This window comes from Callospermophilus lateralis, unplaced genomic scaffold, assembly GCF_048772815.1.
Source record: "Callospermophilus lateralis isolate mCalLat2 unplaced genomic scaffold, mCalLat2.hap1 Scaffold_177, whole genome shotgun sequence".
Lineage (NCBI taxonomy): Eukaryota > Metazoa > Chordata > Mammalia > Rodentia > Sciuridae > Callospermophilus > Callospermophilus lateralis.
In genome coordinates, this window is record NW_027512821.1 from 1,802,302 (window position 1) to 1,828,972 (window position 26,671).

The 26,671-nt window shown below is 42.7% G+C and overlaps 1 protein-coding gene across 1 annotated transcript in view; it reads right to left on the reverse strand.

Moving 5' to 3' along the window:
- Window positions 1-530: 530 nt before the first annotated feature.
- The window catches only part of LOC143389997 (AF4/FMR2 family member 3-like), a 178,330-nt gene continuing 152,189 nt past the window's right edge, over window positions 531-26,671 (reverse strand). Inside the window, 7 exon segments of the mRNA XM_077108156.1 lie at window positions 531-746; window positions 4,705-4,928; window positions 5,059-5,108; window positions 8,054-8,147; window positions 10,067-10,138; window positions 13,509-13,645; window positions 17,405-17,468. Of these exon segments, the coding sequence (XP_076964271.1) occupies window positions 625-746; window positions 4,705-4,928; window positions 5,059-5,108; window positions 8,054-8,147; window positions 10,067-10,138; window positions 13,509-13,645; window positions 17,405-17,468 (763 nt within the window). The 3' untranslated portion in view covers window positions 531-624.

A 26,671-nucleotide genomic window follows, 5' to 3' on the forward strand; every position in this document is an offset into this window, starting at 1 on the left:
ATAATGTTGAAGGGGGTATTAGAGGAAGGGCAGGGGATTTGGTAACATGCAATCTAGTAAACTTCTGGCACAAAAATAACTGACTTGTTTTCATTATTCAATTACCCATTAATACACACCCATCAAAAATAATTGGGAAACAGCATATTAATACTGAAAGTAGCCAATAACATAAAGTCAGGTTCATCTTCACTGGCAGTTAAGCTTTTGGTGTGCTGTATTGCACCTGGTGAACTAACCCATCAGATTTTGGTTGAAGTTTTGGAGAAGTCATGATTTAGCAGTTGGGAAAGGAAGTGTGTGTGTGTGTGTGTGTGTGTGTGTGTGTGTGTGTGTGTAGTTTCTCTAACCGGGAACTCCTGATCACATTGTCTAGCCTGGGATTATGGAAACCAGACAAAGAATATGTGTTCTGAAGCAATGTGTATCTTACATACACAGGCAGCTTCCTATACACCCACACGTAAAGACACACATGCCCTGGGAAAAGATCATTGCTTGATGCAAAGGAAGTGTTCAATGCAGCTTGATAAATGCTGTGGCTGGGAATTTCAGCAGCACAGTGTCCAGAAACATGGAGCCATCTTGGAGATGAGAGCACAGCCGGGCTCCAGGGCGAGGTCCCTACGGCAGGTGGGCGCTGTTCCGTAGCCAGTGCAGGCCCTGCTGCGAGTACTGGACCAGGTGCTCCATGCTGCTGTGCAGGGTGACAGGCCCCATGAGCAGATCCAGGTCGTTAAAGAATTCTAGGGGACAGAGAGAGTGGTTAAGTGTGCCACACAGGCTAGGTGTGCTACTTCATCCTCTGGACTATTATGGTCCAACAAAATCACAGATCTCCTGCTCCATCTTGTGACTTCTGGATACCCTTGAACAAAATAAGATCCAAGGGTGGGGGACTCATTCTATACCCAAATAGATAAACTATGTCTACTATTTCTTTTTTAAAGCATTCTTTTTTTTTAACCTTTATTTTATTTATTTACTTTTATGTGGTGCTGAGGATGGCTTGTATTGCCATCTAGAGCCTGGCTCACTCAGGGTTTTCCAAAGTGGACATGTATATTTCGAGCCATATCCATAGCCCTATCTTTGTATTTTTAATTTAGAGACAGGGTCTAACTGAGTTGCTTAGAGCCTTTCTTTTGCCAAGACTGGCTTTGAACTCATGATCCTCCTGTCTCAGCCTCCAGAGCTACTGGAATTACAGATGTGCGTCACCGTGCCCGGTTGGACATACATATTTCTATATATTTGTCCCTCCTGTTTGTCTCCCTGGGAAACCCACCTCAACCCACTTCAACCATGCAATTGCTATGTAATTTTCAAAACCCTGTTCCATTCTAGCTCCTCTAATGAGCTGCTCCTGGTGGCCTTTGACCACCATGACATTCCTACTGGACTCCCAGGGGCACCAGCTTGGCTGCATGTTATAGACTATCTGGTTTTATTAACAATTTCCTACACTGGTGATTCATCTGTCGTCCATTCCTCATTTCACTGTGGACATGCTGCTCTTGACCTCAAAGTTTTATGCTGTCATAGAGTCATAATTTTCATTCAGGGGCCTGAAAGTGAACTCAGGTTTGTACTCTTACCTGTTGCTGGAGAGAGAGTAGTAACTTGATACAATTTTTCAGGAGAAAAGGTAACAATATATATTAAGATATAAAATTATATATATCTTAAAATAATCTGTACCTGTGAACCCCAAATTTCTACTTATATTTTTATTTTATTCTCCCAAAGAAAATAACCAGAAATATGGATAATGACTTCTATAGAAATTCTTATCAGGATATGGAAAAACATTGGGAGTGTTTTCTACCAACAGTGGAAAAAAAATTGAAGTAACCTAAATAATCTAACACCGTGATAACAAAAATCACGATATCATATTTTGTGATCATAAAACCAATATGTTATGGTAGCATTACAGTATGATTACAAAGAGAGTTTTTTGGCAAATTAATGACATGAGAAAATGCTTGCTACAATGTTAAGTGAAAAAAGGATTTAAAATTATATTCACTATGATTTTACTTTGGTAAAAATAATGCATATTTGGGAAGAAAGGCTAAAAGAAACTTGGTAGAACGTTATTTATTTGTAAGTCATTTCTAAGATTACTGATGTCTTAAGAACTTTTTTTCTTTATGGTTTATTGTGCTTCACGAATTTAGCCACAGAAAACACCCATGACTGTTATTATCAGAAAAAAATTATTTAAAAATTCAGCTTTTACCATTCCACATACAATGGGTTCTCTTTTCAGTTGTCAGCAGCAGGCACTTAGGGAGCTACCACTAACCCTAATTCATTCATTCATTCACTCATTCAGTCGATATTTCAGAGCTCCAATTGGGTCTCAGGCACTGGCTGGGTCTCAGGAGTCCAAATTTGAATGATATATATATATATATATATATATATATATATATATATATATATATATGTATATTTTTTCTTTTAATTTTTCTTTTTTTTTCTTTTTGTATCTCTAGCCTTTTTTATTTTTTCTTCTGAGACAGGGTTTCACTAAGTTGCTTAGGGTCTTGCTAAATTGCTGAAGCTGGCTTTGAACTTGGGATCCTCCTGCCTCAGCCTCTGGCCGAATGAAATATAATCTTTACCTTCATGTAGCTGTTTATTGTCTAAAGGGAAAAATATATATATTTTTATACCTATATCTGTACCTGTATTTGTATTTGTACTTCTGACTATGTCTATACCTATACCTGTATCTACTCCTGAATCTGTACCTATACCTGCATCTGTACTATATCTACACTTGTATTTGCATCTGTATCTGTACCTAACCTATGCCTGAATCAGTACTTATACCTGTATCTGCACATGTATCAGTACTTATACCTGTACTTGCACCAGTATCTGTACTTATACCTGTTTCTACACCTGTATCTGTACCTGTATTTGTACCTATATGCATATCTGTACCTACAATTGTATCTGTACCTATACCTGTATCTGTACTTGCACAGTATCTGTACTTATACCTGTATCTATACCTTACCTGTATCTGTACTTATACCTGTACCTATACATCTGTACCTATACCTATATCTGTACTTATACCTATATTTACACCTGTATCTGTACCTATACCTGTATCTGTACCTACAATTGTATCTGTATCCATACCTGTATCTGTACTTGCACCAGTATCTGTACCTGCACCTGTATCTATGTCTGTATCTGTACTTACACCTGTATCTATGCCTGTATCTGTACCTGCACCTGTATCTGTACTCATACCTGTATTTATACCTGTATCTGAACCTATACCTGTATCTGTACCTGGACCTGGACCTATGCCTATATCTGTACTTATACCTGTATCTATGCCTATATCTGCACCTATACCTGTATCTGTACCTACACTTGTATCTGTACCTGCACCTATACCTATACCTATATCTGCACCTGTACTTATACCTATTTCTATACCTGTATCTGTACCTATACCTGTATTTGTACCTTCACCTGTATCTGTACCTTCACCTGTATCTGTACTTATACCTGTATCTGTAACTGCACCTGTATCTGTAAGTACACCTGTATATATACCTACGCCTGTATCTATGCCTACACCTGTATCTGTATTTATACCTGTATCTATGCCTGTATCTGTATCTGCACTTTTATCTGTACCTGTATCTGTATCTATACTTGTATCTGTACCTACAATTGTATCTGTACCCATACCTGTATTTGTACTTGCACCAGTATCTATACTTATACCTGTATCTATGCCTGTATCTGTACTTATACCTGTATCTACACCTGTATCTGTACCTCCACCTGTATCAGTACTTATACCTGTATCTATACTTATACCTGAATTTACACCTGTATCTGTACCTATACCTGTATCTACACCTGTATCTGTACCTGCACCTGTATCTATTCCTGTTTCTGTACCTGGACCTGTATCTATGCCTGTGTCTGTACTTATACCTGTAACTATGCCTATATCTGTACCTATACCTGTATCTGTACCTACACTTGTATCTGTACTTATACCAGTATATATGCCTGTATCTGTACCTATACCTGTATCTTTACCTGTAGGTACACATGTATCTGTATCTGCACCTGTACTTATACCTATTTCTACACTTGTATCTGTACCTACACTTGTATCTGTACCTGCACCTGTATCTGTACCTACACTTGTATCTGTACTTATACCAGTATCTATGCCTGTATCTGTACCTATACCTGTATCTGTACCTGTAGGTACACCTGTATCTGTATCTGCACCTGTACTTATACCTATTTCTACACCTGTATCTGTACCTACACCTGTATCTGTACCTGCACCTGTATCTGTACCTACACTTGTATCTGTACCTACACTTGTATCTGTACCTACACTTGCATCTGTACCTTCACATGTATCTGTATTTATACCTGTATCTACGCCTGTATCTGTTTCTGCACCTTTATCTGCACCTGCACCTGTATCTGTATCTGATGTGTGTGACACCATCTTCCACAGTAAGGATAAAGGTAAATAAAGACACTCAAGGCTCTGAGCGAGAGGAGAGGTCAGGAAAGGTATCACACGGCAGATGACAGCTTCTGTTTCTTTGAAAGGCCACGTGAGGCTGAGCAGTGGCCCCCAGGTCTGGCTCTCCCCAGCCTCGGCAGGTCCCCACACCCGAGGGGCAGTATGCACACCTCTGTTTTCTTTGGCCAGGTTGTCCGCCATCTCCCAGTAGTCGTAGCTGTGCAGGATGCTGTTGGTGATGCTGACATGATTGGCCGCCATCTGATGGATGCGCTGCGGGATGCTGACGATGGTCGATGGGGACAGGGCGTTGGTACTGGAGAGGCTGCCCTGAGACCCCACGGAGCTGGTGGGAGAGGGGTTGGGAGACATGGGGGATGGGGTTCCAGTGCTCCTGGAATGGGAGAGGTAGAGAAACCAGAGTGGAGAGGTCGGGAGCAGGCGAGGCGGGGCAGCCCATCAGGACACAGAAAGCACCATGCACTCACTGCCTGGCTTACTGCATTTGGGAAAAGTGAACTTACTTTCCACTGGCCCCCCACGGAGACGGGGCTTGGGCAGCTTTGGATGAATTCTGCAGGAAAACAGAGACAAGGACAGTGAGTTCCACCTGCTTAAGGGTAAACAGCCGACTATAACACGTTCTCAGGTGACAGTGGGGAGAAATCACAGAAGGCACCACAGAGAAGATGCAGATTCTTAGAAACTGGGTCTGGGAAACAAGGCTGCTGGCTCCCTCTCTGGAGCTGGGGAGGAGCCGCTGCCTGGACTGTGGGCCTCCACGGTCGGGTAACTGAAGGGCTTACCCCTGGGCTTCTATGTACAAACTTAAGGTATCAAATTAAATGACAATCCTGGGGGTCTTTGGGTCTGAACAGTTCTAATTGTTCTCATCATAAATTACTCTAATTTTTCTGAAAAGGAAATAAACAGAGCAGGAAAAGCTCCCCAACCCCTCCTGAGAATGCCCTATATTTAAATTTAGGGGTTATTTGCAAGAACTGTTGTTATGCACTTAATGCCTGAAAGTAGATGTCACCAAATTCTTGCATCATAGCATATAAAGTTTAAAAGCATTTCTCTTAAAGGAATCTAATCTTAAATATTCCAAAAAGAACAGATGAAAATATAGTTTCTTAACAGATAAGACATTCAAAAGCTCTGAATGATTTGGATATTCTGATTTAAGATGTTACTGCTGCAGGAACCAAGTGTTTGCATCAGACATTTAAAAAGGGAGGAACAGGGAATGAATCTGACCAAATTTTCCTATATTCACATTCGAATATACCATATGACTCCATTTTCGTGGAGAGAACTAGAGAAGGGACTCTGCCTTCTTTGGAGGGAGCATCTCCCCTTCCTGCCGTGATGTGACTGGCACCTTCCTGGGTGGGGTGCTCAGGGCCCCAAGAAGGTGTTTCACTACACCACTTGGTTCTGGTTATAAGAACACAAAGGGGAAAGAGGGAGGGAGGCCTGGGGACGGGAGAAACCACCTAGCAGGGGGTGTCGAATGGGAAGAATGGCTGAACCCATTCAGCCACGAAGCGCCACAGCAAAAACATGGGCAGGAACAAAGTCCCCCTTCAGAGATGGTTTGGACGAAAAAAACACATCTGTACAGCTGAACTGTCACCTGAAGGTTTTGAAACTTTGGATAGGAAAGGATACAAAGTCTCAGTGAGGAGGGTCATCTTCTGGAGATTTACTGTGATTAAAATTAAAGATAACATCTAGTACACTTGAAAATCACTAAGAGTAGATTTTGGGAGTTCCCATCACAAAAGTGACGAGTACATGAAGCGATGGATATGTTAATTACCTTGATCTTATCATTCTGCAATGTATGCATGTATCAGAAATCACACACATCAGAAATACATAGGATCAATCCTTGGCCGATTAAAAATACATTTAAATATTTTTAATATATTCTTCTTTTTTGTTTGTACCAGGGATGGATCCTAGGGTGCTTAACCACTGAGCTACATCCCCAGACCTTTCTTTATTTTTTCTTTTGAGACAGGGTCTCACTAAGTTGCTCAGGGCCTCGCTAAGTTGCTGAGGCTGGCTTTGAACTTGAGATCCTCCTGCCTCAGCCTCCTGAGCTGCTGGGATTACAGGTGTGTGCCACAGCACCTGGCTAATTTATTCATTTTAATATTAATGATATTTAATATTTTAATATATTAAATAATGTTGATCTGATGAAGGATAAATGCCAATAACTCCTGAAGGAGAAGTCTGAAGCTCAGGTTCCTTTTCTACCCGTTCTCTATGTACCCCTGGACTGCATGTGTAAATTAAGAACTTCTTTATTTCTGTTGTACCTTAAAAGTTCTGGTTGTAACCCTCTTGGGCTTCCAGAATTCAGCTTCCTTTTTTCTTTCTTTTTTTTTAAATATTTTCTTTTTTACTTGTTGACAGACCTTTATTTTATTTATTTACACCCGGTGCTGAGAATTGAACCCAGTGCCTCACACATGCCAGGCAAGTGCTCTACTGCAGAGCCCCAGCCCCAGCCCCAACTTCCTTATTTCTTCAAGCATTGTTTTTCTTGATTGAAACAACTCTCTTTGGTATTAGCTCTTAGATTCTGAATTTCTGAAAACTACTCATCTTGTAAAGGGAAGGCTCTGTGCCAGTTCTCATCATTATAACCCACCACAGGGCCAGGAAAGTCGTCTCCTTGGCTCTGAACTTGGTTATTCTAATTGCACACTCAGGAAGGAGGCACCATGCTAAAAATATCCCAAGAGACCCGGAATCACCTGGTCAGACAAGCTCTGAGAAGTGGAGGTTGGGAATAAATGATTTTTAGGGAAGGTGGTGGAGCTGAAATAAGGCTTGGGGACATGATACTGGATTTAGGTGGATAAACAGAGAACAGGCCCAGGAAGCTCAAACAAATGATGAATTTCAAGTTCACTTTACAACAGTACACCAGATAGGGACTTTCGTTGTTATTTCCTGCCATCTAAAAAAATTCTCCCAGTGAAAATAATTTCATTCCCCGCCGTAAGTAAAAGTTTCCATGGTTGCGAACTCCATCCTTACAGTTACACATTGCTACCTAGTGTCTCTGAGTTGCTAATCATCCATCTCTTACCCTTTTAAATAGCACCTCCATTAAAAGTTAAGTTAGCTACTAGAGAATAACGAAGGGGTAATGGCTTGGAAGTAGTTACTTCTAAGAGAAGAAATCTTCTCTTGGATGTGAGGAGTTTATGTCTGCTCTATAGATCTATTTCCTAGGACCATGGAAGGAATAACTGGATATTCCTTTTCTTGAGGCCACCAAAGTACTTGGGCAAGAAGGCAGGGGGTAAATTAGCTAGGCTCTCAAGGCCCATTCTCTGAGCTTTCAGGCACAAGTGTGTCATAAATGCAATTTCTGGAGACAGAGGTGACCTGTACTAGCCCCAGAGCAGTGGGTCCTGCCAGGGTTTTCTGAAGTGCCCCTGACAGGGAGGCACCTGAACACAAGCAGGCAGCCGCTCATCTGTCAGACAGTACCTTGAAATAGTCGATGAGTGCTTTTGAATACTTGACAGCGTGGTCCCTTTTAAGCCGAAACATCCGCCAGTACAGGAGAGCCAGGCATCGATAGCTGCAGCGGAAGGAGAGAAGTGAGCCCTTCAGAACAGGAGTGTGTCCTTGAGAAACAAGCCTTTACCAAGGTCATGCCATTCCAAGTGACTTGGTATTTACACCATGCTTATGTATCTAAGATGTTTCTGTATGTACCTACATGACCTGACCTTCTTTTTGTCCCCAGAATATAATTCAAAATTCCGACGTGGTACTCCATAAATATATTCACCTTTAGCTTATTTTGGACTATGAGATTTATCACTTTGTGGGAACAGGGCCTGGTGCTTCCTTCTTCTACCACGAGAGGGCAGTCTCTCTCCATGAGCCGCGTGAGGAAGCTCTAGCCACAGCTTTCACTGCTTCCTGGGTGAGCTACCCTGGCTTTGTGTATAGGTCAGTCTTTCTACCTGTTTTTATTACCTTTGCTTTTTTAATACTTTATTACACGATATTTAGCTGAAATAGATAATATAAATAATGAGTGTGAATCATGAACAACAAAAACACTTTGTTGAGAGTTTTCATCATTTGATATTGTCTACAATATTTGAATTATTATTTACATATAAGTATTATATCTAACATGATATTAATTATTAATTATTACTTATTAATGTTATTAATTATCATCAATTTATTTATCCCAATATGGAACTTCAGTTAAGAAAAGGGCACAGGTAGTGTTTCCTGGACTCTATAACAAACTGGTCTGAAATACTAACATGGTATAATGTCAAAGATCTTACACCATCTGTCTTTGTACGTACTTCATATTAATCATTCACCCAAAAGGCTTTCATATATTCTTTAAAAGGCCGTAGACTTTTAGATCCATTATTGTTATTCCCAGCATCATTGAAAAGTAATAAATCATTAGAATATTTGTATATATAAGAAAAAGCATTATTGAAACCTCAAATAAAGCTACCTTACACAATTGAACAAATATTAAATATGTTTAACTTAGAACATAATTATTTATTATTAAAGACTACATTAAAGAACAGAATCAAGTTATTTATAAATGAGGGGGTAAAACACAGGTTTTTAGCTAACACAACACAGAGTTACATTGCTTTTTGCTAGTAATCATTTGCTAACTCAGATCTGGTGTTGACGTGCTAGAATCGCAAGAGCCTGAATAGTCTCTTAACAGCCCAAACTCCAGACGATATGATGAAGTGAAACAGCCTGAGACCCTCTCTTTTGTCTATGTTGCTGTCATAGTTTATGAGATTCCATTTGAGTCTCTAATGTGTAGATTAGATTCTAGAGTGGAATGAGCTTTTGAAGAAGGAAAAAATTTGGATCCTTTGACAGGAAGAACCAACAGAGAGGTGTTCTGAGATCTGGGGAGTGGGGTGAGGTGTCCTGAGGAGATGTCATGGAGAAAGCTATTATAATCACATAATAGTTATCGCTGTAATCACTATCAGTACAGAAAAAACATCTTTTCTATATTGGCTAACATTTTGAAAGACGTGATTTTATTATCAAAGTATAATGAGCCGCTCTTCAGTTTAATGCGTTGAGAGCTTTAAGCACCGTCTTTATTCATTCAGACTGATCTGCCACATAGAGCAACACATGAATTATTTTGATTGCATCTAAAGCATCAAACACAAGGGAAACTCTATTTGACACAATGTACATTCAGATGACTAAAGCGAGGACCTACCTGATTTTGAAACACATGCACAGAGAAAAAAAAGAAATTACCCTTGTGTAATTGACCTGTCGATTTTCAATGACTGAATTCTGTTCATGCATAGCACAGCAAAAGGAAATGGTCTGGATTCTCCCTGGCGGTTATAATAGCATGGGGCTTTGTATGCTCAAAGGTGCCAGGAAAACACCATGCGTTTTAGCACATGATTTGCCAATGAGGACCTAGGGGGCTGAGGACACTCTCTTAGGTTGCAATGAGGCACTCACCATAATGCAGCTAGTTGTTTGTCCTCTGGTGTGGCGTTGGGGCCCGAGTGGGTTTTTAGTCTCATGGCATATCTAAAATCAAAAACAAAAATGAAAGCAAAAGGGGGTGGGGAGAGGGAAAGCAAAGGAATAAAACAAAAATAACTCTCTTGGTAATAACAGAACTTCTATGCTGTGAGTTCTGTCCACCCAGTACTTAGATTTTCCCAGTGCCGCTCATAATTCTTTCTTAAAAGCCTTCTGACATTCCTCTTCTTCCCCCAAGCATCACATCACTGTGATATAATGAACAAAATCTTTCTTATGATGCCTCACTACTCTTGCTTTTAGCAATACAAGTTCAAATGCTGCAAATGGGCAGAAGGGGTAGCAGTTCAAGAACTAGTCAAGCATATGGTAACACGCCCGTTAATCCAAGTGTTGACGTATGGCTGAGTGGTGACACTTGGTTCAATGCTTCTGGGCTCACCTCCAGGAGAATTTGTACCCCTGGTGCTCAGATGGGTGCTCCCTTGATCCCTTCGTCTTTGTTATGTGACTCTTACCTTGATGGCAGTGTAAATGATCTGGGTACATTTTAAATCTACATTGGCTTCTATTTATGTGCATTATGAGAAACAATTACATTCACTTCTCTGAACTAGGGGGACTGTGGCCTTTTCTTTCCCCCAGTAACATATCAGGTCGCCTAGGCAGACTCTCTGAGAGAACTGAGGTAGTACTGCAATGGTCAGAGAGTCCCAGGCTCAAATCCCAGCTCAGTTACTTAGTTGTGAGAGCCTAAGTGTATTAATGTCCCTAAGCCTTCACTTCCTTACCTATGAAACAGAACTAATGCCGTGATCACACAGCCTTGTTGTGGGGATTAACCCAGATCATTCTAGGAAGCTCTTGGCACAGCAGGCTGGCTTGCTGGCTTAAGAAGCAGTCCCTTAGCGTGGCCTCATCTCCTCAATGTGCAGGTCTGTGGGTTTCTGAGTGTGTCTCTGTGCAGAGCATTTGCAGTGGTTGTTCTTGGGTGTGACAATACACTTACATGACTTCACAGAATTCATCAGTATCAACATTTTACCACCTTGAGTGGAGTGTAGCAGTTGTTATCTTCTTTACTTCTACATAATTACCCTGAGAATCAGATGGTGGCATGATCTTTGTTTCAATCATCAAACGTGATTTATGAAAGGAGGACAGTTGATTGCCCGTGTCTGTATTTCTGTTCTCTCCTCCTTCCTGATGTGTGCAGATTCCTTCCTCTGTTGAGGAAGGTCCTGCAGCCACTCGCCAAGCGGGGTCTGTCAGAGACAAACACTGTGGTTTTCCTGAGTCTGCTAATATCTTCATTTCCCTCCGCTCCTGAAGAATATTCCCCTGAATCTAGAATCCACAGATGGATATTTCCTCCTTTCTTTCCACACTTGAAAAAATGTCACATCACCTCCTCTGGCCTCCCCGATGTCAGGTGAGAAGTGGGCGGTCAGCTGAGCGGGTGTTCCCCCCCAGCTGATGTGCTGTTTCTCCCTGATGGTTTCACCATTTCCTTGTCTTTAGTTTTCAGGGACAGAATCACGATGTGTCCTGGCCTGCATTCTGTCAGGCTTATCCTATTTGGGTTGTCCTCGGCTGCCAGGATCTGTAGGTTGATGTCTTTTGACAAACGTGGCAACGCTCAGTCATCACCTCTTCAAGCACTCTCTCAGTCCCACTCTTTTCCTCTCCTTCAGGGACCCCGGTGATACAAACGTTGGATCTCCTGTTATGGTGCTTACTTGGTTTGAATATGCCCACAGAAGTCACATGTTGGAAATTACCCAAGTTAGCAGTATTCAGTGGTGGGACCTCAGGAGGCAGAACCCTCACTAATGGATTCATCTTGGGTGAGTTAGTTATTGAGGGAGTGGATCTTGATAAAAAGGAGGAATTCAGGCCACCGTCCTGTTTTACCTGAGCTCCCTTGCCCTTCCACCGTGGGGTAATGCAGCACAGAGACCCTCACTGGATGCCAGCACAATGATCCTGGACTTCTCAGCTTCTAGAGCCATGAACCAAACAAACTTCTATTGTTCATCATTTATCCAGTCCGTGGTATTTTGCTAGCGCAGCAGAAATTAGACTAACACAGGCCCTCTTCACTTATCAAAAACATTTTTCCAGTCTATTCATTCGTCTCTTGCCCAGATTGGGTAAATTCTACTTTCTGTCCTCAAGTTCACTGATTATATCCTTTATCTCTCCTTTGTGATTGAGCCCACCCAGTGATTTTTTTCCTATTATTATATTTTTTCAGTTCTATAATTTCTATTTGATTCGACAGGATTTTCTGCTTCCTGTTTGTGGCAAGAGAAATGTAATTGTTTACTGGGGAATTTTTAAGATGGCTGCTTTGGAATTCTCGCCAGATAATTCCAACATCTGATTCATCGTGACATTGATCTGTTTTCATTTCAGTTATGATTTTCCTGGTTCTTGGTAGGGCGGGTGAGTTTCTGCTGTATCCTGGACATTTGGCTATCATGTGAGGAGATTCTGGATCCTATTTAAATCTCTTGTCTTAGCAGTTATCCTGTTGAGGTTTAGCAGGCAAGCCTTGGGCTACTTTGGGCTGTGATCCAATTATAATTTAGTTTTCAGAGCTTTTCTGGTACTATATTGGGATACCCTGGGGCCCCAGCTGGTCCCTGGTGGCGCTGCCTGAGGTGAGGTGGCTGGTGGGAGGGAGGGTTCCCCAGGCTGGACTCTCTTGGAGGCAGCCCTTCACGGATCATTGCCTGCTTCCCACAGTCCCCTGGTGAAGGAAGGGATTCTCCCACTTGTGGTAAGCTACCCCCTGCCAGAGCTCCTGGCTCCCCAGTGGCTCTCAGTGGGAAGAAGAATGTCAGTTTTGGTGGACAAGGTGCAGATTTAAGTGGCAAATGGATTTTCAGCATTTTTTTAAAAATCCACAAATGTATGGTTTTCTTTTCTTTTTCTTTTTTCCCCCCATTTTTTAATTGGTGCATTATAATTATACATAATTGTGGGATTTGTTACGTATTTGTACATACTCGTGATATGACGATCTAATCTGGTCAACATTATTCTATTTTCTTTCTCTTTCTGACGGTTTTTACATCTTTGTGGGGCACAGTTTGACAGTTTGATACATGCGTACATTGGACATTGGTCACATGTGGGTAGTGAGCACATCACCACCTCATGCATTTTTTATTTCTCTAAAGTGAGAACATTCAAAAACCGCTGCTTTAGCTGTTTTGAAATATGTAATACCTTAGCGTTAACTAGAGTCATCTACTGTAATTAAGACTCTTTCCTAACCTAGGCGAGAACAGCGCTCACTGAGACTCAGCTTCCTCCCAGCCAGTGGCTGAAGGTGCGGTGGACAGACGGATGCTCTTGGCTGCCTACCTTGGGCTCCTCCCTACCCTGGCAGGAAATCACGGCTCACCTGATGAGCTCCACCGTCTCTGAGTACATGGTGTAAGGAGACTTGGATTCCATCGGGCCTTGTTCCATGGCGTTTCCACACTCGATAAACGACAGGGCTGCTTCAGCATAGTTCAGGGCCTTTCCAAACTTCTCCACCTGATCAACCGAATGCACAGCGTCGACCTTAAGGAGAGCCTGACACTCAGCGCTGCCCCACAGTGTACACGCTTTACTTGAGAAACTCAACTTGTGAGTTTCAGAATTCTGTGAATGGAGCCCAGGGAAGAAAGACCTAGGAGACGGTAGGCCCCTCGTGAAGTCACGATTTTGCTTTCCACGGTTTCAGTTTTTCATGGTCAACCACAGCCCAAAAATATTAAATGGAAAATTCCAGAAGTGGACATTCTATAAGTTTAAAAAACAATTTTCTAAATCATAGCCTATTATTCTATTTTATTATTAGCTAATCGCTGTGCCTAATTTAGAAGTTAAATTTTATCATAGGGTGAATATATAGGAAAAAGAATTCCATTGGTTGCATAAGGGTTGGTATATCTGTGGTTTCAGGAATCCTGAGGGTCTCGGACTGTATCCCCCTCAGATAAGGGAAGACTGCTGTACTACTTCAATAGTTGTTCTCTCGAATTGCCACTAGGTTGGGGAAATGAGCATGTGGTCACATACAGCATGGCAAAGGCTTGGGACAGCTGCCAATCAACAAGGCTCAGGACTTCATGGCAGCTGTGGTCTCTGTCTCTTTCTAAAGGGTTGGCAACTTCATTCCTATTCCTCCATGCTATGCAGCATCTACTAAGCTACATCCCTATTCTTTTTTATTTTTTTATTTTGAGACAGTGTCTCACTAACTTGCTGAGGTCTTTGCTGATTTGCTGAGGCTAGCCTCAGACTTGTGATCCTCCTGTCTCAGCCTCCTGAGTTGCTGGGTTTATAGGCATGCACCATCATGCCTAGCTTTGAACCACACTTTCTTTTGCACACTGCAAACTCGGACAGTTCAAAGCATTGGTTATTATCTTTTATATTATTTATGACATTTACATCTCTTCCTCTTCTCAAGTGTTTTTCATTAACGGTGAGGACCTCACATAAGGGCAAGATGAAGGGAAAAGAGAAGAGATAAAACTCAAGGCACCATTTCAGCTTCACCAAAATGGGACATGAAGTTGAAAATTGACACTAAATATAATTTTTTGGATGACCTGAAGTCATGTATGTTAATCTTTCCCCATGTCAACAAGGATAGCCACAAATCAGCTTTATATTATTAAATTCTCATATATTAAACTTACACATTGAGTTCCTGGTTCCATATATTGCTACTCTCTGAAGATCATTACATATTGTCTGGATCACAACATCTCCCCAATATTCAAAGAATGACACATACATATTATTCTAAGTCTTGCCACAAAAATAAAACAAAATCTCCCTAAAATCAATACTTTAGAAAACAGAACTGTATTGCAAAACTGCTTCTCATTAGCAAATCAAAATTTTAAACAGCTTAAAAAAACAAACAGGCAACATTTTTTTGGCAATGCCTTCAGAATAAGGAATTTATTCTTATTTCATTCAGGAAGCATGGTCTACAGCACTCAGCTCTGGGGTATGTGCACCTGATACACAAAGCTGCTTCCAGGAACCCACAGTACATCTGGACAGAGAAAACATGCACCTACAAACAGTTCCATATACAAAGCAGTTCATGATTAACTGACAAAATGCAGAAGGAGGAGTCCCTACCACTGAGATGGATGGAAGTGGGTGAGTGATGGGGCTGTGGAGAGGCTGGGGATGCTTCAAGGAGGAGACCTAAAAACAGGCCTGGGAAGGAATGGTGTGATTTGCCTGGACATGGGAGATGCTGAGGGTGCCTGAGACCTTGTATGTGTGTGTGAGCGTGAAGCTCTGCAGGGGCACATGCCCAGTGGCTGGCAAGAACAGGTGGGCTCAGAGGCTGGCAGGGAAGAGGCCTGGCTGGGGCAGTATTACTTGAGAAATAGTCAATAGGAAAGGTGGGGTGGGGCAAGAGGACCCTGATGAGCAAGTGAACCCCGGAGGACGGACACAGGCAGAAAATCTCATTCTGTGTTATGGTTTGGATGTGAGGTGTCCCCCAAAAGCTCTCGTGTGAGACCATGCAAGAAAGTTCAGAGCATGGAACTGGAGACTCTCATGCTAAGCAAAATAAGTCAGTCCCCCAAAACCAAAGGCTGAATGTTTTCTCTGATATGCAGATACTGATTCACAATAAGGGGGGGCTAGGGAAGAGTAGAGGGACTTTGGATGAGACAGAAGGGAGTGAAGGGAGGGGAGGGGGCATGGGGGTAGGAATGAGAGTAGAATGAATAGGACATTATTACCCTATGTGCATATATGATCACCTGACCTGTGTAACTCTACATCATTCCCAACCAGACAAATGGTGTGTCAAAAGGCATTCTACTGTCACGTATAACTAATTAGAATTAAAAAAAAAAAAGATTTTGGCTAATAAGCCTGATAAAAATCGTTTCACAGTATGGCTATTGAGGTTTCTTACTAAGTAATCTTTAAAAAGAAATGATTTCATTATGAGAGCCTTAACCCAATCAGTAAATTAACCCCCCCCCCCCCGATGGGATTAACTGAGTGGTAACCCAAGGTGGGTCTGGAGGAGGCAGGTCCCTTGGGGGCATGACTTTGGGGTATATGTTGTATCTGGTGAGTGGAGTCTCTCTCTGCTTCCTGATCATCATGTGACTGCTTCCCTTGGCCACACCCTTCCGCCACGATGTTCTGCCTCATCTGGAGCCCCGCAGTGAACTTTTCCTCCTTAAAATGTTTTTGTCAGGTCTTTTAGTCACAGCAACGAAAAAGCTGACTAAAACATTCTGCTTATAAGTTTGATGTGTCTCCCAATAGGGGCCATGCCATCAGTTTATTTAGAAGACCAGAACTCTCCACTAGATTGTGGAACTCTGTGGGGAAGAACTGTCTTTCCATTTCTCTTCTCTATTTTTGACACTCAACGGACATTTTCTCTGTTCACCAGCGTACCTCGGCCGTGGACCTTGTACAAATAAATGTTTGGTGGGTGGCCTTGATACCCTGGGAGAGGGGGACTTTTAAAGTTCAAATACCTTCAACACTGGAATAATACTTTGAAAAATCGTTTAAAATGCCTTTTTCATCTTTAACACCCTGGTTGATGTCAGTCATGAACACTGGAGGGGAATAAAACTGGAATTACTAGGTAGAAGGGGTCCTTTTGGATGAGCATTTAAGATGGAACAACCCTGTGATCTCTTAAAAAAAAAAAAAAAGAAAAAGAAAAAACAAATCCGAAAGTTTTCTATTTCTTGCCTGGAAGCTTCAAGCTTTCCAAAATAGGAGATTATTCAAGCAAGAAAAGTTATTCTTTGAAAACATCAAATCATGATGGTTTTAGGGTTTTATGTGCACATAATAGTTTCTGCATTGTATAGTTCAGGGGAAGCATTCATTGCAGCAGATGCACATGAAGAACATGAGTCTTTTTGAAAAGAAATTTGATCCTGGGACCAAGCCAAGCGTTGGCCAAGCTAACAAGAGAGGAAAATGCAAATCTGGATTTTTTTTTAAAGGAAAAAAAAATACTACCACCCACTGACTCTATTGGCTCTAGTTACTATTCAAACCTTAGGGTTAAATTGAAATACTCATTTATCCAGGGCTTTCTCCCAGTCAGACATTATTGGTTGAAGTCATAATTTATTGGGCTATGAGCACTTGATTATATAAACATTTCTCCATTTAACAGGCCCAGCCATCCCTGTAATAGATTTTATAATTACCCAGCTATATTGCCCCAGTGATGAAGCTGCAGTACAAACGTAATTTGGAGGGCTGTATCTGGAAAGAAAAGGGTCTCACCATTGCATCTGCTTTATGCTTCATCCGTTTAGCTTCTTGCATAAAATAATCTAAGCTGCGAGGCCTACGAGGAGGAGAGAGTGATATAAGACGTCATTATTGCTTAAGTGCAAGATCTTTTGAAAATATTCTTTTCTTTTGCTCAAACATAAAGCACAATTTAAAAACTCTGCTTAATATGGAATCAAGTCCTTTTTTTTTTAACACTTCCAAATTACTGCCTGTATGTAAAACACTGCGATTATTTTTCTCTTAAGTTAGCAATTCAGAGCCTACTCAATATGTGCAGAGAGTCGACATTTACAGTGGTTTTAGCATGGTCCCCCAGTGCCTAATTTGTGATTCAGATTTTTTTATTGCATGGTTAAGAAAAAAGTGAAAAATCTTATTTCATGTAATAGTTACACGGAACAATCCCTTTTAACTTAAAGGTTGTAAATATACCTCATAATAATTGCATGGATTCGTATGGGTGAGAATATTTATGTATCCTTATGGATATAAGGATCATTTATATGCATAAGTGGTACCTAGAGTTGTATGTGTATATATTTAGTTATTTTCAAGCCTGACAGTGAAAAATGAAAAAAAAAATGTAATGCTATATGATTGTGTTCCAGTTGTAATGAAGTTAATTGTAAAATGATGTCTACCTTGTAATAATGCAAACATGGCATGAATTCTCCAGAGCCCTGATTAGCTAGCTGGTAAACATTAACAGCAGAATGTGCATTATTAAAGCAATAAACCTGGTCAGCACTGATTCTTCCGGGAGACAAAGGTAATTCATCCTGAGACTGATCAGGGGTAAGGATCCCCGGTTACACTAAAGCACTTGTCAGGCAGTACCTGTAAAGGCCTATCTGACAGATTTTAAAGAATAAAATTTATATGCTTTAGTCTCCATCATTGTAAACTTTATTTGTAATATGGGTCTTTATGTAATCAATAAACCTGACCTATTCATGAATACGCAATCTAAGCCAGGAATCCCTGAAGGGGGGTATGATGTAAGAAGGGAGATTAATCCTGGATGGTTGAACCTATTGTGATATGCTTATTTTGAATTATCTTGTTTCAGGTTCTGATGGGTCTTTTGCCTGTGATATCAGGTAACCAGAGTGTCCCTTTATTCAAAGAGGTCAAAACCCTTAGAAACATAATATATACCACGACAATGAACACTGATTGGTTTAAACATTGCACTCACAGACAAGTCAGAATCGTAGCAAATAATCCTTTGGGTAAAAAAAAAAAAAAATCACAGAAGCAAGAAAAGGACCTGGTTTCCTATCTTCTATTTCTCTATAAAATATAAGGATTGTGGTAACAAGCTGGGACTGTCCTGTTAGCATGTCACTAACAAGAAGTGGCAACACTGTCGTAGGATTTCCTTAATCCTGTCCTTGGCTCATGGCTCCTTCACCACTCTTGTCCTCCTGCAGGTCTGACAGTCGCCATTCATTTGGGTGGGTCTCCCATTGGTGGGTGAGGCCGGAGGCTCTGCCTTATCTCTATTACATCGACACCCACATGCTGCTTCTGTTCTAATGGCTTTCGAGTTGCGTCAACAGGGTGCTTTTTCCTTCTTAGGTCACGTGTTGACCCTTGTTCACATATGGATTTTTTGGTCTTTGAAAACAGCTCTGGCAATTTATGTTTGTTGTTAACTGCTTGTTTGCTTCTGTTTTTTAAACTTTATTTTTTTAGAGCACTTTTGGCAAAATTGAGCAGAGGGTTCTGCTATGCCCTCTGCCCCACAGCCTCCTCCACAATCAGCATCCCAAACTAGGAGCAGCACATTTGCTACAATCCATGAACCTACACTGACGATCATGATCCAGAGATGCTAGTGTAGGGTTCAGCCTTGGTGTTGTAGATCCTAAAGGTTTGGACAAATGTTCCATGACGTGCCTCTACCATTATGATATCACAAAGAACAGTTTCACTGCCCTCTGATCCTCTGTACGTACTTATTTTTTGTCCTTTGGTTTTCATCTCCTGACATGGAAGACCCCACCTCTAGCCCAAGCCCAGATCTGATTCCTGAGCTTCACGTGGGGTGCCAAAGCCTATTCGCTCAGGGGGAGAGTGCCAGTATTCTCACCCACTTTCCCTTGTTGCCACATGCCTTGACGGCTTCCCTGTAAGCGCTCCTCTCCTCTCGCGAGACCACATTCTCCACAAGTCCAGGCTTTCCTGGCCCCTCAGGTTGCTGAGACTCTGGATGGACTCGCCTGCAATCTAACTTGAGTTTCACCCCTTGACCAATGTTGTTCGCGGTAGTGTTCATTACATTGCCATCCTGCTCACAGACCTTGACTCCATCTCCAGGGCCTCTGAGGTGACATCTCAGTCCAGGGACCGAATATCCTTCCCTTAACCCCATCATTTATTTACCAAAAGCCTTGGCCAAACTCTGGGCTGGTTTCCCCACTGTCTTAATAACTTGCTCTCCCTGTCTCAGAAGCTTTGTTTATTCTCCCTGCTGCCCGAATACTGTGCTCTCTGCCTATTAACTGAGTCTTCACCAAGGATCTACCATGAACCAAAAGTTACTGCCCTCAAATTCTACTGCCACCGTGAGTCCTTCCGGTCACTGGTCCATGCTTATCTCTGCCTTTCCTGGTCTCATAGAGCACTTCGTGTTTGCACTACACTTCTGGGTATTTAATTGCCTTCCAAGCTGCAGAGGGCTATGGTCATTGCCTATGAACCACTTGGTGACTGGCACATTTTCAGCAGGGACAGGACTGTGGACCTCTTCAGTCTTCCCCATCCTGTGCTTTTAGGCACACGACAGAAGGTGAACAAGTCCTTCCTGAACGGCATCGACTTTTCTCTGAGCTCAGAAAAGAGTGGTGCCTTGTGATGGGGTGATGAGCCAGAGCGCGTCTCCATGGCAACCGGAAATTCTCCACATCATTATCTGCTCCACACTCTAGTATATAAGTTTGGTCATTTTCTTCCTGGCCTGTTTTATAGACCTTGTCACGAACAGATCGTCATTTCAAATGCATTTTGTTCTCAGGAAAGATTTTCTTGGCCATAAGCTGGGGCATCCTCGTTTTCCCGAGCCTTCTAAGTTGCCTTTATAGATGGCAGCGGCTTATAATTCCTAATATGGGTTCTTTAATCAATGCTGTTCTTTATCTGCGGCACATAAATGCATTTTTTTTTTTTTAAACCCGACATGGAGGCTGAGTCACAAACTCTCAATAGTACACAGAGATAAGTAACACATCTAATTTTCTGACTTTATCTGGGCAGTTACAGCAGTAACCTGACTTGCTGAAAGGAAAGATACCATCTGGGGGCCATTTACAAACACATTTGTTAGAATTCTCATTCTGCATCTAGTAGCAGGCTCACTATACGGACTCACTGAAGATTGCCTGATGATTGGCCCATTTTCTTCTTCAGGTGATTTCTAGTGCCACGCTCCTAGATCAGATCATTAGAAAGCCACTGGGACCAATGGGACGTCACCTGGATTGTCCAGCACGGCAGTGGATGCATGCCAGCATGAAGGTGTCACTTCCCACAGCAATAGATCATCAATAGGAAAAGTAAAATCACTACCATTGTGGTGGCAGTACAGAGTATGACACAGCACAGGCACCAACCCTAATCATCTCAGTGTTCAGACAGATTTTTCATCCAATCTAAATTTTTTTTTTTTTGGTGGGGGGTGGGTACCAGGGATTGAACTCAGGGGCACTCGACCACTGAGCCACACTCCCAGCCCTATTTTGTATTTTATTTAGAGACAGGGTCTCACTGAGTTGCTTAGAGCTTTGCTTTTGCTGAAGCTGGCTTTGAACTCACGATCCTCCTGCCTCAGCCTCCTGAGTCTCTGAGATTACAGGCCTGCACCACCATGCCTGGCCAATCTTCTAATTTTTTTTTTTTTTATGCAAAAGATCTACAGTTGTTCTTTTTTTTTTTTAAAGAAAATTTATGTAATCAAATTCTTTACATTCTTTCTCACAGTGATAGTATTTCATGATGATACATCAACAAATCTAATCAAAGTTCAATTAAGCATCATAAATATAACCATGTATCTTTTACTCTGTAGCTCTGGGGCCGAGTGAAGCCACATCCACATGCATGTTTGTTGTAAGAGCTCTCTGGGACAAAAGTGACCTTAGTACTTGATCCAAAGAGGCTGTTTTCTTCTCTTCTCCTCACCCTACCTCCACCCCCACCTATAAACACATGGCCCTGGATCTGAGCAGCAACAGGATGTGAGCACCCCTGATATTTCTTCTGACACAGGAGTATTAAAGCAACCTTGCATTTTTGTTCTGCTTTCTGGCTGAGAGTGAGCGAGCTGAATGGTCTCCCACGGAGAGGCTGGCACACACAGCTCAGTAATTCCTACCTCTGCGAAAGGCCGTGCTCAGCAGAGCCAGCCGGCTCTGTGCACACTGGCAGGGACGAGAGCTCAACGTGTTGGAACTCACAGGTTTCTCTGCGTGGCAGAAATCTGGACGGATTTCTTAGGCAGACTGAGATCCAAATCAGACAAAGGGGCAGTGGCATACCAAATGAATTTATCATCTGACATCTGGTATTTCAGCTTGTCACTAAGCCCCAGAGGTGTTCCTGTGTCCCAAGCTTGGAGGTGCTTTCTCCAAAAGGAGAAAGTGTAAGAGGGTAAGCAGTTGTTGGCAACGCACTCAGGGATCACTATTATTCGATTATTATTTTCTTGGTGCTGGGGATTGCCTCCACGGCCTCCTGGGTCGGTGCTCTACCACCACTGACTCACGCCCCCAGGCCCAGGTGGTCACTGCTGATGGGACAGTTTGAAGTCAGGGATCCTGAGGAGCCAGGCTGGCTTTCCGGGCACTTCCCCATGGATGCAGGTAGATTATGTTTAGTCAGCAAGGACTCTAGTGTCGTGGTGTTTCTACAACCTTGATGTTAGCTGGGCCCTCAGAATGCCTGGGACCTGGCTTCTCAGAAGCAGGAGCATAATTGGTCCAGTTTCTTACAGGTCACATCCTCCTGCCACGCACAGGAAGCTGTGTGCCCCTTCCAGGAGGCTGAGCAGGGGAGAGCTTCGTTATTGAACCAAAAGGAACTTTCTGCTGAGGTGGAGAATTATTGATCTCCTTTTTATTCTTCTCTGGGTATGAATTTTAAAAGTAAATAATTTGGTTCCGGGGTTGTGGCTCAGTGGTAGAGCGCTTGCCTAGCCTGTGTGAGGCTCTGGGTTCGATCCTCAGGACCACATACAAATAAATAAAGGTCCATTGACAACTAAAAAATATTTTAAAAAACAGAATAATTTTTCCATATCTCGAAAGTGATCAAAGAGCCCAGATTTCAATCAGAGAGTTCTGAACGTCCTTATTTCCCCCACTTTCTTTCTGTTTTGGTTAGAACAAAATGAGGACCCGACCTTGAAAGAGGGATTTCAGAATGGAAACAATTACCCATGAACAGCAAAGGCTAGTACTAAGGCTTATCAGGAAAATAAAAAGGTGGGGTCCAGTTTTGAAGTCTTGGGAAAGAAAGACCCTCAGGACAGCAATGCCCGGGTAAGTCCCCCTGGGGGGACCTGCCTGGCTGTAATATCACCTACTCAAGGATTTCAATGGGTTTCCTTTGATTAAATCATGCTTCAAGAGATCCGACCTTTTACATTCGGGATTCTTCCCATCCTCTATAAAATTAAAATCCTTTTAGCTCTGAGACTGCTGTGCATAATTACATTACAAATGTCAAGTCCCCATTCCTTCCTGTCAGTCACATTTCACATGCCCATGGCCTTCAGCCTCCTGTGTGGCCAGAGAGTCTTTTCTCAGTGTTGGGGGTGCGGGGGTGGGGAGCTGGGCTCCGGTTATTGGCACCTTGGGGACAGATGGGACGTTTGTTGGTTTGGCTGATTGTGCTGGTCGTGACTGACTCTTCCACGTGAAAGATGGGCAAGAGAGGCACAGCCTTTTGGAGCAGCAGGAGGCTCTGGCCTTGGGTTTGCTGGCTCTTAATAGCAATATGGCTGGCATGATGCAGGCACTAGATTCCCAGCCAAGAATCTCACCATTGAGCTCCGGGAATTCAGGACTTCTGAACGGAGCCTCCATGACCCAGTTGTTGTCTCCCAATTTTCCCCAGCCAAGAAGTCCCCCGTCACTAATTATGACGCCAAGTGATTTATGGCTCATGGCTTTGTGTTAATAAGGGCCAGTGTCCCGGCCTCATGCAGAATCAAGCGATGTCACTCATTGACATGAATTCTTTTTTTTTTTTTATGGTGCTGGGGATTGATTGAACCCAGGGCCTTGTGCATGCAAGGCAAGCACTCTACCAACTGAGCTATATTCCCAGTCCATTGACATAAATTCTTAAAGATTTTTTTTTTAAAAACAAAAGTTTGGTGGTCACCTAAGTGTCACTTTAATACTGTGGCTGTGGAATAGTGAATCTCATGCATTTATTTAATGTTGGGGGAGGAGGTGTAATCACACCATCACTGACCAGAGGCTGAAACTTACCAGAACATGCTGACCTGGATCCTGTTTTAAAAACAAGTGTTATTCCCTTCGGTTCTGTCTGCACAAACTGGTGCCGGTTTAATTGGTAAGTAGCACAGGAAAAGGGGTTTGGAAGCCCATGAATTTAAATTTACCTGCATGTAGGTTCATGGAAAAAGAAGGAAAAATATCCAGCCCTTCCCTCTGGGAAGGTTATTTATAATTCAGCTGTGTTCATTCAATACTTGTTATTGACAGCTCACTGGATTCAGCTGTTGTCTGAATTGCATGTTTATCCAACCGTTAACAAGTATTTATATTAGGAAAAGATGAGTTTACTTAAAAAAAAAAAACTACATGGTGTGGCTTTAAAAACTAAATGACAGTGTGGCATCTGTTACTTTTTGGATCACCATAACTGGAGTTCCATCAGCTCTGAATTAACCTGGCATTAATCATCTAGTCCACTGGGGGCTTCTCTCTGGTCGTTTCACTGCTAAGGACCCAGTGAAGGCGAACCAAGGAAAGTGACAGGGACTGGAGCCTCCCTCAATGAGGCCCTGGGGGCAGGAAGCTGGTGCTGGAAAGAGGGAGGGGGAGCAGGAGGAATGGGGGAAGAGGAAGGGGATGAAGGAAAGGGGAGGAGGGAAGAGGGAGGGGAGGAGGAGGAGGAAGGAAGGAAAAGAAAGGGGAAGAAGAACAAGATGGATGGAAGAGAGGGTGGAGGAGAAACGGGGAGAGGAAAGGCAGGAAGAGGAGGGGGAGGTTGAAGAAGGGGAAGAGGGAGGAGGGAGAGGTGGAGGAGGGAGAGGAAGGAAGAAAGGGAAGAGTAAGGAGGAGGAAGGAGGAAAAAGGAGCAAGAGAGAATCAAGATGTCCACCCAAGTGCCCCTTTCTCCCACGGTTCTGGGAGTTAATCAGTCATTGGGTCCAGGCTCCCACCCCTGTCCCTGACACTTAGCAGGCACTCAGTACCCAGCAAGTGAACCTGGGAGACATTTTACACCATTTCAGGTGACTGTGGTCTCTTGAGGGACACTTATTTACAGGATGGAAAGGGAGACACAGTGCCTATTTTTGCTTCTTAAGCTCCCTATAACTTTCTGAGCTCAGTCCAGGAGTGGCTGTTTGAGGTGCATTTCACTGTTACAGATTTCAAATCCACTGGGACACACAGCAATAGGAACAAGACACTCCTCTCTCCCTATGATGGATGTGGAAGAACACTTTTTGGTTCTATTTTTTTCCTCTATCCACAAAAGGAGAAACAATTTTACTGTAGTCATCAGCCAGAAAAATTACACCTACTGCTAATAACGTGCAGAGCAAATGACAACAACCTCTTCATTGGTATAGTGACAGAATTATATCAGCCTGGACTCTGGCAGACTGGGAAACATTTCTTCTGCTAAAGAGCACAAGAAACTGCAGATTGGAGTACAACCATTTAGTCACTGCAATTTCTGACTTTGTTTTCTGGTCCACACATTGGAAAATTTCTTGCATCTATTTTTCCATAAATATATATTTTTTAAACCCATCCCCCTGAAAGTGTTTGGTGTTTTGTTTTTGTTACCAGGGGTTGAACTCAGAGGCGGTCAACCACTGAGCCACAGGTCTTGCTCAGTTGCTCAAGGCCTCGCTAAATTGCTGAGGCTGGTTTTGAACTTGCGATCCTCCTGCCTCAGCCTATCAATGTTTGTCAATGTTTTGAGCACCTCAGCCATTGCCTAATGCTTCTTCGGTTTGATCACCGTTGCTAGGTTATAATTTCTGAATGCAAATTTCCATGTTGACCTTAAGTGGAATTCTAACAAGTGAGTAATTTACACTATCAAACTCAGATGATAGATGGAGTTGAAGAACTGAATGTACTTCCACTCCGTGCCCTCCCTGGGGATTAATTACCACCTCCCACACTGCTTAGCAAGGGGAGATGAGGGGAAGGGAGGTGGTGAGCACCCGAGGACAGTGTGCATGGGGACTGGGGCGCAGCTGCAGCGCCCTGGGAAGGAGAGACACCTGGGCCTCCTGGGCCGCCCTTAAACTTCCTGAAACTGAGTTATCTTGGAAAGTGTTCCTTCAGTGAAACAGAGAGAGAAAAAAAAATGTGACTTTGGTTTTCAACCCCATGATCCGGTATCCTCATTAGGTTAGCAAAGTCCATGTAAGACTAACACTCAGCATTCACACTTCTCAGGAAGACGGACCCTCTGGGTGAAGCTTAGGTGAGGCTGGACAGACTCCCTCTGTGCACGCTGCACTTCCCCAGGTGACACCCCGTGAGTGAGTTGTCATTTAGCTGGATGTTGGGAGTCCCCACTGCCATTATTTATTTTTTTCCTAAGGAAATCAGGATTCAGAGATGTCTGCAGCTGTTCTGCTTCCTGACTTCCAGTGGGCGTAGACAGCTGCAGACCCCAGGGCAGGAGCTGCAGCACCCTAGGGCCTAACATCCTGCCCCATACAGAGGTGCACTCCACACTCCAGGTGTGAACTCCAGCTGGAAACCGGAATCAGTCTTGAACCCTGTCCTCTACCTTCCAGGCTTTCCCCTGACACCCAGCTTTCCCCTAAGAGCCTAAATACCCTCCAGCATCATTTCATCATTTGTTATTTTCAGTCTCTCACCAGCATTCTAGAATGTCCTTTTCTCTCTCTCTTTTTTTTTTTTTTTTGGTACCTGGGATTCAAATCAGGGGCATGCGACCACTGAGACACAACCCAGCCCTTTTTTGTATTTCATTTAGAGACAGGGTCTCCCTGAGCTGCTTAGGGCC